We start from the raw sequence: 14,614 nt of genomic DNA on the forward strand, positions 1-14,614 counted from the left end.
ACAACTCTTGGTTGTTTGCTAACTTTTTGTCTCTTTACCTCTTCCTTTTCCTTATTTGTTTGTCTTGCTATTTTCTCCCTTCTCTCATTGACATGAATCGATCCATCCATGCGTGCACACCTCAACAAAATTTGATGGGCCACATCTATGATACACAAACAGAACACAAGATCCTGTCATTCATCTCATGACAGCATGTCTACTTTAGCCCTCATCAGGCTGCTGGGAGGGGAGAAAATAGTTCAGCTGGTGGTGACTGTATATAAAGATGTATTTAATACTAGTGGTAAGGTTGAGCAGAGCTTGTGTCCATCAGATTGAGGGCAATCAGCTGCCCCCGCAGGATGCTTCATGGGAGCCAAGCAGCTATTATGGGAAGGAACTCCAACACTCAAAGGACGAAGCTCTAACTTTTATTTTTGTGGAGACAAGGTAAGACAAAAATGCTGAGCTGAAGTTACAGGAATTCCACCCAAAATCTGTTTTATGCTGGGTTACTTCAGCATGTAAAAACAACCAGCACTGTAGCTGTTCTATTAACATACATACGGCAATGGAGGCAAGAGTCCCACTCTCCTTCCTTAGCCTCAACTTGTTCCTGTGCCGGCCAATGACATATTACTGATTCAGACAGAAGGGTTCAAGGGAGAGCAATAATGCTCTGATTCAGATGAGATAGGGAAGTGCTGAATCAGTGCTTGAGCACATTAATGCACTGAATGAGAGCCAATAAAGTGAAACTCAATTCAGGCAAGATGAGTTCATGCATTCAGGTTGGTAGTCCAGCCAGTGTTGGATGGAGCTGTACCCCCTTAAAGGAGCAAGTTCACCATCGGGGTGAGTGTGTATACCCAGACCCAGGTATGTCACTAGGGGTGCATAGGGACTCTGGACATAGAATGCCTTATATCAGCTTGTCACTGGGGAATTGTCCTATTCAGTGGTACAGCAGTTGCTCAGCATGCAGAAGGTTCCAGGTTCAGTTCCCATGGCATCTTCAGGTCAGGCTGGTGGGAGAGAACCCTGCCTCCAATCCTGGAGAGCTGCTGCCGGTCAGTGTGAACACTGAGCTAGATGGACTGATAAGCTGACGTGGGATAAAACAGCTCCTGTCTTTGTGTATTCATTACTGGTCAGAGAGAGAGCTTAGCCCCATATCTCCATCTCTGGTAATCGCTAAGGGGCCGCCTTTGGAAACAACTGAATTCTAACTACCTGGGTATTTCGGGTATTTCCGTTAAACGACTACACTGGTTGGTACCCAGGTCATTTCTGAGCCCGCCGAGTTCAAAAGGCTGGTGCCTGTTTAATTCAGGCTGCTGCGAACTTGGAGGAGCTTCGCTTGCGTTTAAGCCAAGGGCCGTCGGCTTCGGGCGGGAGGCTTCCTCGCGGCGAGGAAAGGGCGAGGCGTCGCTGGCGGAGCTTCGAGGGCGCGGCCCAGGCGGGCGGGGCCGGAGGCGCCCAGGCCAGGCAGGATCCTCTCCGCCAGCAGCGAGCAGCCAGTGCAAGGGCTCTCCGCTCGTAGCTGCCACCGCTGCCTCCGTCGGGGAGACCGAGTGCTCGACGCCGCCGCCATGCCCAAGTGCCCCAAGTGCCAGAAGGAGGTGTACTTCGGTAAGAGTGCCCGTCGGGGCGCCTAGACGGGGCGGCGGGAGGCTCTCTTGCCCTGGATCGGGGGCGCGTCTCTCGCGCGGGCAGCCCTGCTTCGGGGGGGCGCCGCTTGCCGCGCGGGCGAGGCTGGGCCAAGGGAGGGTCGCTTGGGCCGAGCTGCCGGCGGCGGGCGCAGCGGAGGCGGGAGGGTCGGGCAAATGCGCGTCTGGACGGGACGGGCTTCACGGAGGCCAGATTGCAGGACCTGGACAGCTCTGTCCAGATTTGCGGGAGCCGAGCAGCCTCGGAGCCCGTGCTCCCGGGGATTCCTCGACGCCGAGCCCCTCGGCGGCAACAGTGATGGCGACACGGAGATCCGCAGGCTCGGGCTCTTTGCGACGACGACGTGGGCTGCTCCGCGGTGTGGCGAAGGCACAGAAGAGCCAAGTTCGAAGGCTTGGCCAAGCCTGTTGTCTGGCAGACCCAGAAAACTGGGAAGAACCAAGACTGTATTGTCAAGGAATCTGCTCCGGACAGCCCTGTTTGCAATGCAGGCCCAATAAAATAGCGCTAAGTTGGGGGGGGGGGCAATAGGATAGAGGAAAACGAGTAGGAAGGAACCTGGAGAAAACAAGATGGGAGGATGGGGACTTCCAGACATAAGTTGCCATGTTGATGCAGCAGGTCTGGTCCGGCATGGATGATGCAATGGTACCAGATGAGGAAATGTAATAGACCATAGGAGGAATGTTCAGTTAAGACCAGGGGGCCATGGTTTCTTGGGCACCCACAGTAATACAGTGGTGGAGGCTGGGCACCCACAAAGTCAAGGAGAAAGGCCAGCAGGCTGCCAGAGAAGCAGTTCAGCTTCGCCCTCTGCATCCAGCCAGTGAGGCGGCCTTTTGGGGAGCCTGGACATAGAGGCAGAGTCTGTGCCTCTGCGTCCGAGCCCCTTCCTGTGTGGCGTCGCACGTCCTGAGGGTGAGTTGGCACCCCGATATTAAGTATCACTATGGACAAGTAAAGAAGATAGGCAAACATTTTACAGAGGGGAGTCACATGTAATAAGCATGTATAAAAATGTGGCATCAATATGAACTGTTCTTATTCCTCAAACCCTCCCCATTGACTTCTCTACTAGAAGATATGAACAGTTCAGTCTAAAAGGACAACTGGGAAATTTCCAGATATGGAAAGAAAATAAATAGAAAATATTTCAAGATTGGAAAGATTTCCAGACCATTGAACAAGTATAAGCAAAACTGAAGGTAGACCCACTCAGTATTTGCAAATTGGGACTTTTCCGAACAGGCTGACAATTAGGAAATTTGGAAGGATAAGACTGAGTCAAACAAACTGAAAGATATCTCAAATGTTCTCCAAGATACTTAAATTATTATTTTTAAAAAATAGGTAAATAATCCATAATTATATGATGAAATTGAATTACAATACAAATAGAGAAATTCCAAGGGAATAATTTTGAAAACTAGTTGAACAAAAAATCCAGTTTTTGTTTCAGAGGGGCTCTAATTTTTCAATTGCCATATCTTATAAATAAAATTACATAAAAATGGCAGTTCAGTGGTACTGGAGGGAAAAAATCTGTAAATCAGGAGAGGGAAAGAGCTGGATTTGACAGGAACCAAAAGGTGATTTTTATTGGGGGGGAGCCTTGTAAGAAAGCAGTAATATTGGCAAATGGTAATAGAAATATTTAAGGAAATGTTTCACATACAAATCTTTACGTTTGCTGAATTTTACACACCGACAAGAGCATTAAAAACATAAAATACAGATTTTGCAAATACCAATCCATTGCAAGGATACTGATCGTAGAAACAACAGAACAGAGGACCAAAAACTGAACTAATCAGGAAAGTTTGGGGGGAATTAGAGGTCATAGAACTAACTGTGATGATGTGTCATTACAAAACAGTTAGAGAGGAAATGGCTAAGTAAGTTCTGACAGCCCCCAAAATAGAATTGGGTACAGTGGTACCTCAGGTTACATACGCTTCAGTTACATACGCTTCAGGTTACAGACTCCGCTAACCCAGAAATAGTGCTACAGGTTAAGAACTTTGCTTCAGGATGAGAACAGAAATTGTGCTCCGGGGGCGCGGCAGCAGCAGGAGGCCCCATTAGCTAAAGTGGTGCTTCAGGTTAAGAACAGTTTCAGGTTAATAATGGACCCCCGGAATGAATTAAGTACTTAACCCAAGGTACCCCTGTATAATGGATATAGGGCTGCCAATAACTTGGATTCATATGTTCATGTACAGATCAATATTTATGTATATGTATGTTTATGATTGTGAATGATTATGTAAAATATTCTTGCTTTTCGCACACACACACACGTATTTAAAAAGGAACAATGTCTAAGTGATACAACAGTCATGTAGAATGAACATACAGTCACAGCATATTGGTTTACACAGCTGGAAATACAAAACAGGCAGCCAGAACCATAAAAAGATTAAACAAATGAATCTTAAAAGCTAAAGAACACCAATTAAGCCTCCTTTTTTCAAATCGGGAAAAGGTGTACAGTATTTGTGTTACAAGTTTGTATGGGACCCAGAGAATTAGTGTTCAAGCATCATCTGAGGGAGTCTGGACTGCCAAGCAGACACTGTGTTCACCTCTAAGACGCGGTAATCAATTTCAGAGCTCCTGTGTACATTTGAGGACAAAATGTACAAATCCAACTATATGTGCAGTTATGTCTGATCTGCAGCAGAGCTCAGCCCTGGAGTCTTACAGTATGGGAAGGGGAGCTCTGAGCATGTGCAGAGGCCAAGGCACACTTCCACAGGCAGCTTCCTCCTTAGATGAGTGAGGCTTCAAGTCAGATATGCATCCTGCCACTGCTGTATTTAGAAAAACCATAACACTTTGTTCATGTCACTTTTCTTTTCATGTAGTAGGTGCTGTTGAACAGGAAATGGTTAACAGGAAATGATTGCCTTTGACATTGATAGCTCCAGTTCATGGGGAAGTAGCTAGAAGTTTTCTGTAGACGGAGCTGGCTTGATGCCACCGACTTGAGTTGGCTCATATCACCTTTCATCCTGTGCTGCTTTTAGCATTTTCTTACCTATTTGCTTAAGGTGTTAATGCAGGGCCTGATCAACAGAAATCCAACAATGTAGCTCTTGCTTCAAAATGTACTTGCAAAGCCCTTTAAATCTCCCAGCCCTTATAAATTGTAAACAGCAGTGGTTTAGCCTTTAAAAAAAACTTTATTTTTTGAAGTGTGTCCAGCAAAGTCTTCTCTTTCTGCATTCAGTGGATATTTGCCTGATTTTGTTGAGTTTTTCCTTTAATTTGTGGTTTGTGATCTGGAGACTTTTGCTCTTAGATGACAAAGAATCAAAATGACAAAGAGCAGGACCACAGTATTCATAGAATCATAGAATCATAGAGTTGGAAGAGACCACAAGGGCCATCGAGTCCAACCCCCTGCCAAGCAGGAAACACCATCAGAGCACTCCTGACATATGGTTGTCAAGCCTCTGCTTAAAGACCTCCAAAGAAGGAGACTCCACCACACTCCTTGGCAGCAAATTCCACTGTCAAACAGCTCTTACTGTCAGGAAGTTCTTCCTAATGTTTAGGTGGAATCTTCTTTCTTGTAGTTTGGAACCATTGCTCCGTGTCCGCTTCTCTGGAGCAGCAGAAAACAACCTTTCTCCCTCCTCTATGTGTCATCCTTTTATATATTTGAACATGGCTATCATATCACCCCTTAACCTCCTCTTCTCCAGGCTAAACATGCCCAGCTCCCTTAGCCGTTCCTCATAAGGCATTGTTTCCAGGCCTTTGACCATTTTGGTTGCCCTCCTCTGGACACGTTCCAGTTTGTCAGTGTCCTTCCTGAACTGTGGTGCCCAGAACTGGACACAGTACTCCAGGTGAGGTCTGACCAGAGCAGAATACAGTGGCACTATTACTTCCCTTGATCTAGATGCTATACTCCTATTGATGCAGCCCAGAATTGTATTGGCTTTTTTTAGCTGCCGCATCACACTGTTGGCTCATGTCAAGTTTGTGGTCAACCAAGACTCCCAGATCCTTTTCACATGTACTGCTCTCAAGCCAGGTGTCACCCATCTTGTATTTGTGCCTCTCATTTTTTTTGCCCAAGTGCAATACTTTACATTTCTCCCTGTTAAAATTCATCTTGTTTGTTTTGGCCCAGTTCTCTAATCTGTCAAGGTCGTTTTGAAGTGTGATCCTGTCCTCTGGGGTGTTAGCCACCCCTCCCAGTTTGGTGTCATCTGCAAATTTGATCAGGATGCCCTTGAGTCCATCATCCAAGTCGTTGATAAAGATGTTGAATAAAACCGGGCCCAAGACAGAACCCTGTGGCACCCCACTAGTCACTCTTCTCCAGGATGAAGAGGAACCATTGATGAGCACCCTTTGGGTTCGGTCAGTCAGCCAGTTACAAATCCACTGAGTGGTAGCATAGTCAAGACCGCATTTTACCAGCTTCTTTACAAGAATATCATGGGGCACCTTGTCAAATGCCTTGCTGAAATCAAGGTAGGCTACACCCACTGCGTTCCCTTCATCTACCAGGCTTGTAATTCTGTCAAAAAATGAGATCAGGTTAGTCTGACATGACTTATTTTTCAAAAATCCATGCTGACTATTGGTGATCACAGCATTCCTTTCTAGGTGCTCACAGACTGTTTGCTTAATGATCTGCTCCAGAATCTTCCCTGGTATTGATGTCAGACTGACTGGGCAGTAATTATGTGGGTCCTCTCTTTTCCCCTTTTTGAAAATAGGGACAACATTTGCCCTCCTCCAGTCTGCCGGGACTTCGCCTGTTCTCCAGGAATTCTCAAAGATGACTGCCAGTGGTTCTGAGATCACATGTGCCAGTTCTTTTAATACTCTTGGATGCAGTTGATCTGGCCCTGGAGACTTGAATACATCTAAACTAGCCAAGTATTCTTGTACTATCTCCTTAGTTATTCTGGGCTGTGTTTCCTCTGCTGAATCCTTTGCTCCAAATTCTTCAGGTCGGGCATTGTTTTCTTTATTGGAGAAGACTGAGGCAAAGAAGGCATTGAGGAGTTCAGCCCTTTCTGTGTCCCCTGTTTGCATTTCACCATCTTCTCCTCTGAGTGACCCCACTGTTTCTTTGTTCTTCCTTTTGCTACAAACATACCCATAAAAGCCTTTTTTGTTGCTTTTAACCTCTCTAGCAAGCCTGAGTTCATTCTGTGCTTTAGCTTTTCTGACTTTGTGTCTACACGTGCTGGCTATTTGTTTGAATTCCTCTTTGGTGGTTTCCCCCCTTTTCCATTTTTTGTACACATCCTTTTTTAATCTTAACTCAGTTAAAAGTTCTTTAGATAGCCACCCTGGCTTCTTTAGGCTTCCATGTTTCCGTCTCATTGGTATTGCCTGAAGTTGTGCTTTTACTATCTCCCTCTTAAGAAACTCCCAGCCATCATGAACTCCCTTTCCTTTTAGTATTACTGTCCATGGGATCTCACCCAGCACTTCCCTAAGTTTTATGAAGTCGGCTTTCTTAAAGTCAAGAAATTGAGTCCTAGTATGCTTGGCTGCTCCTTTCCGCTCTATAGTAAACTTCAGAAGAGCATGATCACTCGCGCCTAATGATCCTTCCACTTCTACCCCACTAACCAGGTCATCAACATTGGTTAGGACCAGATCTAAAATGGCTGTTCCTCTTATTGCTTCTCCCACTTTCTGGACAATGAAGTTGTCTGCAAGGCCAGTGAGGAATCTGTTTGACCTTATGCTCTTGGCTGAGTTAGACATCCAACAAATATCCGGGTAATTGAAGTCCCCCATTACTACTATCTCCCTTCCTTTTGCATGCTTGGCCATCTGTTCCAGGAAGGCATCATCTATGTCCTCCGTTTGGCTTGGGGATCTATAGTAAACGCCCACAATGAGGTCACTGTTATTCTTCTCTCCCTTAATTTTGACCCAAATGCTCTCACTTTGGCTTTGAGGTTCTAAATCTTGGATCTCTTCACAGGTATACACATCCCTGACATATAACGCCACTCCTCCTCCTTTCTTGTCTGGTCTGTTTCTCTGAAATACATTGTATCCTTCCATTATTACATTCCAATGATGGGACATATCCCACCAGGTTTCAGTGATGCCTATTATGTCATATTTAGTTTGCTGTACCAAGAGCTCAAGCTCATCTTGTTTATTTCCCATGCTTTGCGCATTAGTGTACAGACATTGAAGTCCATTAATCATTCCCCCGTGCCTCTTATTTAAGGATTTTTTCCTCCCACCACTAGGTCTGCGTGCTGTTTGCTCCATTTGGTCTATGACATTTGGATGATCATCTTCATCAATTGATAGACTCCTACCTTCAGGAGCACTGTCTCCCTCCCCCACATTAGTCAGTTTAAAGCCCTCCTGATGAGGTTTCTGAGATTTTTGGCAAAAACGTTCCTCCCAACCGTTGTGAGGTGCAGCCCATCGCTTGCCAGTAGTCCATCTTCAAGAAACTGCAGTCCGTGATCTAAGAATCCAAACCGTTCCTGTTTACACCATTTGCGAAGCCAGCTGTTCACTTCCACTATTTTCCCCTCTCTCCCTGGGCCACGTCGTTCAACTGGGAAGATAGATGAGATGACAATTTGTGCATTTGATTGCTTCAATTTCCTGCCCAGAGCCTCGTAGTCTCTTTTGATCTTCTGCAGGCTATTGCTTGCAGTGTCATTGGTTCCCACATGAACCAAGAGGAAGGGGTATTTGTCAGTGGGTTTTATGATTCCTTGCAGTCCTTCAGTTACATCTTGGATCTTATCCCCGGGGAGACAGCACACTTCCCGAGACATCTTGTCAGGCCCACAGATCACTGCTTCTGTTCCCCTCAGTAGGGAATCCCCTATCACCACTACACGCCTCCTCTTAGGTTTGGTCGGGGTTCTTCCGTGAGCTGTCCGTTCCACGGTCGCCTGCACATTCCCTGAGGACTGACTTTGCTGCTCGTCTTCATATACCTGATCGACTGTAATGAGGGAGAGATCCTCAAATGGAGTCTGCTCTTTGTCTTCCATGCTAGGGGAGAGGACCTCAAAGCGATTGTGTATTTCTAAACAATCAGAGCGAACCCTGGGCCTCCTACTTCTTTGAGTCACGTTTCTCCATATATCTGGCTCCTGTGTTGGTGAACTAGCCTCCTTCTCCGAAGCAGCAAAGCAATTACACTGCTTCAAAAGGAAATGAACTTGCAGGAGCACCTCAAGGCATGTTTGAAATTGGGTAGTGCTTGGAACAATGGATGTAGCGCATCTTTAAGTGTGAACATAAAGCTAAACAATGTTGCTGTGAAAAATCTAAGTCTTGTCCCTTGGAAAATATTTGTGAGCTGCAGTAGTTGAAAGAGCCTTATTAAAATGACACCCTTTGTAAATAGGACTAGGAGGGGAAGCAGATAGATTGAAATCTATGTGTTTGACTGAGCTGATGTGGCAAGTGAGTTCAAATGATACTTGCGGCATGAGAGACTGTCGGCCTGCAGTCCCTCAGAAGCTGAACAAGTAGGTGATCTATTTGGACAAACGTGTCACAGCAAATTCCCAAGTTCTTGGTTTGGGGCTTGCAGCATTCAAAATTTGCCAGGCGCCAAGCACATTTTGCACCTGGCTTTCGGCCACTTGCAACCAGGTGAAGATGCCAGGATGGTGCCTGATGTCTCCCCCAACTGGAGATGCATGTCTGGAGATCCTTGGATCTTGACTGTTTTCACACACCAGCAACACATCCTGTAGAATTGTACTATTTTATCTGCACAATTAGAATGAATTTCAGGAACTGAAATGTTGTATGGAAAAATATGGCTTTCGAGACGCCTGCCCCCCAAATGGCAACTAGTCATTCCGTTTTGGTGACTGTAACCCTGGTGTAAGGAGCCACTGAGTGCTTGTATACTGGGCTCTCACTTGTGGGGTGCCTCAGGGCTCTGTCCTCTCCCCCATGCTTTTTAACATCTATATGAAGCCGCTGGGAGAGATCATCAGGGGGTTTGGGCTGGGTGTTCACCAGCTCTATTGCTCTTTCAAATTGGAACCAGTGAAGGCGGTGAAGGTCCTGTGTGTCTGGAGGCAGTTGGAGGATGGATGGCGGATAACAGATTGAGGTTGAATCCTGACAAAACAGAAGTACTGTTTTTGGGTGATGGGGCGAGCAGGTGTGGGGGACTCCCTAGTCCTGAATGTGGTAACTGTGCACCTGAAGAACCAGGTGTGCAGCCTGGGAGTCATTTTGGACTCACAGCTGTCCATGGAGGCGCAGGTCAATTCTGTGTCCAGGGCAGCTATCTACCAGCTCCACCTGGTACACAGGCTGAGACCCTACCTGCCTGCGGACTGTCTTGCCACAGTGGTGCATGCTCTAGTTATCTCCCGCTTAGACTACTGCAATGCACTCTATGTGGGGCTACCTTTGAAAGTGACCCAGAAACTGCAATTAATCCAGAATGTGGCAGCCAGACTGGTGACTGGGAGTGGCCGCTGGGACCACATAACACCAGTCCTGAGAGATCTGCATTGGCTCCCAGTACGTTTCCGAGCACAATTCAAAGTGTTGGTGCTGACCTTTAAAGCCCTAGACTGCCTTGGTCCTGTATACCTGAAGGAGCGTCTCCACCCCCATCGTTCAGCCTGGACACTGAGATCCATTGCCGAGGGCCTTCTGGTGGTTCCCTCATTGCGAGAAGTGAGGTTACAGGGAACCAGACAGAGGCCATTCTCGGTAGTAGTGCCTGCCCTGTTGAATGCCCTCCCACCAGATGTCAAAGAGAACAACAACTACCAGACTTTTAGAAGACATCTGAAGGCAGCCCTGTTTAGGGAAGTTTTTAATATTTAATGCTGTATTGTTTTTAATACTTGATTGGAAACTGCCTAGAGTGGCTGGGGAAACTCAGCCAGATGGGTGGGGTATAAATAAGTTGTTGTTGTTGTTGTTGTTGTTGTTGTTACCACTATTTCTTGTTTGTGTCCCTGCCACGGTAGCTGAGAAAGTCACTTCCCTGGGAAAAGACTGGCATCGGCCGTGCTTGAAGTGCGAAAAATGCAGCAAGACCCTGACTGCAGGTGGCCATGCGGAGGTAAGTCGAGGTTTGAGGTGGCTGCTTCTTGCCTGCATGACAAACTTCCAGGTGGAGCCTGTTTGCAGAGTAACTGCATATGTCCATGTGGCTTTTTCTGACGTGATGCTTCTGAATAATTTGCTGCAAACATATGCATGTGCCTCTAAAGTGGGTTGAGCAACAGAAGCAGAATTGTGATATGTGCTTGCTCTGACAGATTGTGCAGATAGCCTGCTAACTAAAGCCACTGGCTTCTTCATCTTATTATTTATTACGTTTATATGCCATCTTTATCTCCCAAGGATATTGCAAGATACTTGCAGAATATCTATGTGAAATGGACTTTAGTCAATGATTTCTGGTCACCTGTTTCTTACTGTTTTTCACATGTCTCATTGGGTAGAACAATATATGATATCATCAATTATATTTATTTCTAAAAGCTACCTGTGCATGAAGATGTCCCCTTTTTAAAGTTCTACACAGGACCTATGGTTTACCCAATTTATTGGTGGGTTGTTGTTTCCCCCCAGTTAAATTATTGGGGTTCCCATTGTTTCCCTTGCACATACATATGAGCAGGAGGAAAAGAGGATCACAAAAACATTTCTTTTGGCAGCTTATTAACTGGTCTCCCACCTTTCAGGAGTGAATGTATGCTCCCCCTCGCTCAAGTAGAAGAGGGAAATAATTCAGAAGGAACGCCGGATGACAGACAGCCTTATTGTTCAGATTAGTTGGCTGCAGGTCGTGTTTGTGCTGCCAGGGTGGCTGGTTTTCACACCACGGTAACCACCAGCTAACAAACAAATCCCTGGTTTGCAGTGCCGTTTCTCGTGTTCATGGAAGGAGCAAAGCATTGACTGCAATGATTTGCCACTTGGATTGCCCAACACTGTGCGCGGCCCCTCCTGATTATTACAGAGTTACAATTTATTTTCTTTAGTTTAACTCTGGGGAGAGAGAGAGAGAGTCCCATTACTAGTCCCATTACCAGCCATCCTGTTCCCTTCTCTCTGTGCAGAAGCTGAGCAGCAAAGGAAGAGGGTGGTGCAGCTGGAACGTTGCTTTGCAGCACACCCAGCCCAGCAGCCTCTTTTGAGAACAGGAAGAGGGGAGCGCATGGGGAAAGGGAGCTGGGGCTGCCTGGCGAGGGGCGGGGTGCCTGTTTGAATGGCTTGTGTGTACTTCCTGAGTGGGTGTGGGTGTGTTGTGTTACCATGGTATCTTTGTGAGAGTTTATTGTGAGCTGTGGAATGAGTGAGTTTGGGTTTCTTCCTGGGTGGGGGAACTGAAGGTTTCTCTCTCTCTGTCTCTATCTGTGTGTGTTTTAAAGGGAGTCAGAGGACATATTGCTGGGTAGGTGGGGGAATGTAGAGTAGGAGTTTTTGGAGGGGTTGGTTTGGGGTTTTGGAAAGGAGAGACTCTTGTGGGGATTGGGTTTGTCTGTTTGTGAGGGGACTGTCACAACGGTTTGTCAAAATTGGCCACCCCTGCTTTGCCATTATTTGTGGACTCCACTCCTCTGGCAGGGCAAACAGAGCTGTAGGCAGCTGCTCTGAGCAGCAGGCCTGGCTTTTGCCCCAAGAGCAGACAGGCAAGTGAGGCTCTGCCTTCTTAGCCTCCAGCAGGAATTGGTTGGTGGCTCTGGGTCTGTCCCGTCTTCCATACATACTACAATCCTTCCATCAACTGTCACGTCTACCCTGCTTCCTCTGAGATGTTTGTATTCTCTCTGCAGCATGATGGGAAGCCTTATTGCAACCACCCTTGCTATGCTGCCTTGTTTGGACCAAAAGGTAAGATTCCTCCAGACAAGCACTTGTTGCTCCAAAGATTTCATCTTATGGAAATAGGATCACATGCCAGAGTATCCCCGTGTATATTGGAGTCTCTCTGGCTCACAGGAGGCAGAACTCTCTCTGTGAAGTAGTTATAAACCAGATGCTGGCTGGGCTGCACATTAAGTGCCTCTGCTGTTTGCTGTTGTACATTAATGTGTGGCAGCCATATGGTGACAGACTTTACTGTCACATTTGAAGATTGCCTTGGAGCTTCCTAATCCAATTCCCACCCAATCGCCTTTGCAACACGTCCGAGGCTCCATTTTCCATCTCTTCGCACCTTCTGTGCAGTCAGATGATTCTGAAGACATGGGGAAACACTGGAAAAAAACAACATATTGTAAATGCTTATTGATATTTTTACGATTTCCATTCAGATAAAATGAGAGTATTTGGTCTGGTACAAAGTATGCAGCTATATGTTTAAACTATTTACAAAACTAGGGTGGGTCCCAACATTAAATGCTTTTATTTAAAAAATAATGTAAGACAATCTACAGTATTAGAGAACAAATTTTTATACTGAACACTCAGATGCAATATATATTTCCGCACCAAGTCTATGAAATGAGCATACAGGTAAATTGCATGTGAATTCTTCTTGCCTTTTATATTCTAAGTTGTTAATGATACATTTTACATTGTTAAAACAGTAAAATAAGATTATTTGATATGCTTTTTTATTTGATATGTTTTTCTGAGAAACACCAGGAAGAATCTGTTTTTTTAATGGCTTCAACATTTCCTGCAATCTGACATAGCTGGTACCAATGGCAAAGCGTGTGGACATAGCCCCAAATCCCCAAACTAGGATTTCTGCACCCATTCACAAGTGGGTCTGGGAGATGATCTTCAGTCTCTGTTTGAGAGGCTAATTGTCGCAGAATAGCCAAATGTACCCTTTGGAGGAGTATGTTGAAAGAACTGCCTTTCCATGTGGCAGGGATTGATGACGCAAGCTGCTTGGTGATCATGGTCCACCAAACTAGAGATGTACTGTCCTTTCATTAAATTAATATGACTTTTCAGATCCCTGGATAACTATGGATGATGAACTAATCTTGTCCCTTGAGGGGAAAACCCCTTTTCTGTATATGTCTGGGAGGCTACAAGAGAGGGAATTGTCATTATCTGTAAAAAGTCCTGGCCAGGGCCCATTCAGAGCCTCATCTTGGGTGGCTCTTTTCATGGCTAGATAACCAGGTGTGGAAAATGCCACTAGTATTGATTTGTCTGGTTTCCTTTCAGGGTTTGGTCGTGGAGGGGCTGAAAGCCACACCTTCAAATGAAGTTCAGGTAAATTCCTGTTATTAAAGCTTCTTCTTGATAGACCCAGGATTGCTTTTGTAGCCCTGATGGCTTAGATCCATTTTGATCACAGTATTCTCTTTGCCTTCTTTTTAGGGCTGGAAGGATGGAATTGGCTGTGGATTCCAGCAGTTTCACAAATCATAATAGCCGCAATGTGCCTCCCCCCCACCCCAAACATGTAGCAAGCTAGCTTATTATGAAGGCTTTCAAAAGAAGCATCATGCTAGATAACTGGGAGATTTCCTGCTCTGTATAAATGGAAACATACTTTGAGGTGGAGACCAGAATCTTTTTTCCTAATTTTAACACCGAGATTCTTGGAAATGAATTCCTGCCCAAAGCCTAGCCCTGCTTTTAGACTCTGCTGTCCATGATGATGATTGTGTCTCAGTAATAAAATATTGATTTGAAGAGGTTTGCTGCAGCTCATCTTTGGAAGCGGGGGAGGCGTGATGTGCTTGTATTTGCTGCCCTGGAGGCTCTTGAGCAGACCCTTTGGAATCTTCTTTGGAATCCCAGATGGAATGGATACTAGCCATTGCTGTGGGGATGTTTAGGATAATAGGTAAGGAAATATTTGTTAAGTATTATCCTTCCTTCACTCATGCTAGTGAGTGACGTAGCAGAGCAAATCCCCTCTATATTCACAGAAGCTGGCTGGTAGATTCATTTGAATCTCTACAAAATGTCTAATCCAATCTCCCCTTTTCTCCCTCCTAAAATATAATAAAGACTCACAAGTCTGCATTTAAAAGTA

General features: G+C 45.7%; 1 protein-coding gene across 1 annotated transcript; it reads left to right on the forward strand.

Annotated features, from left to right (window-relative positions):
- The first annotated feature begins 1,505 nt into the window (after nucleotides 1-1,505).
- Nucleotides 1,506-14,268, forward strand: CRIP1 (cysteine rich protein 1). Its single transcript, XM_053391023.1, has 5 exons — nucleotides 1,506-1,614; nucleotides 10,626-10,720; nucleotides 12,444-12,501; nucleotides 13,795-13,842; nucleotides 13,951-14,268. The coding sequence occupies exons 1-4, from the start codon at nucleotides 1,575-1,577 to the stop codon at nucleotides 13,833-13,835; spliced, it is 234 nt and encodes a 77-aa protein (XP_053246998.1). The 5' UTR covers nucleotides 1,506-1,574; the 3' UTR covers nucleotides 13,836-13,842; nucleotides 13,951-14,268.
- The last annotated feature ends 346 nt before the right edge of the window (nucleotides 14,269-14,614 follow it).

The sequence above is a fragment of the Podarcis raffonei genome, chromosome 6, assembly GCF_027172205.1.
Source record: "Podarcis raffonei isolate rPodRaf1 chromosome 6, rPodRaf1.pri, whole genome shotgun sequence".
NCBI lineage: Eukaryota > Metazoa > Chordata > Lepidosauria > Squamata > Lacertidae > Podarcis > Podarcis raffonei.

Coding starts and splice junctions, on each gene's coding strand:
- CRIP1 (XM_053391023.1), top strand. CDS start 1,575: ATGCCCAAGTGCCCCAAGTGCCAGAAGGAGGTGTACTTCG. Junction 1,615..10,625: donor CCAGAAGGAGGTGTACTTCG/GTAAGAGTGCCC, acceptor CTGCCACGGTAG/CTGAGAAAGTCACTTCCCTG. Junction 12,502..13,794: donor TGCCTTGTTTGGACCAAAAG/GTAAGATTCCTC, acceptor GTTTCCTTTCAG/GGTTTGGTCGTGGAGGGGCT.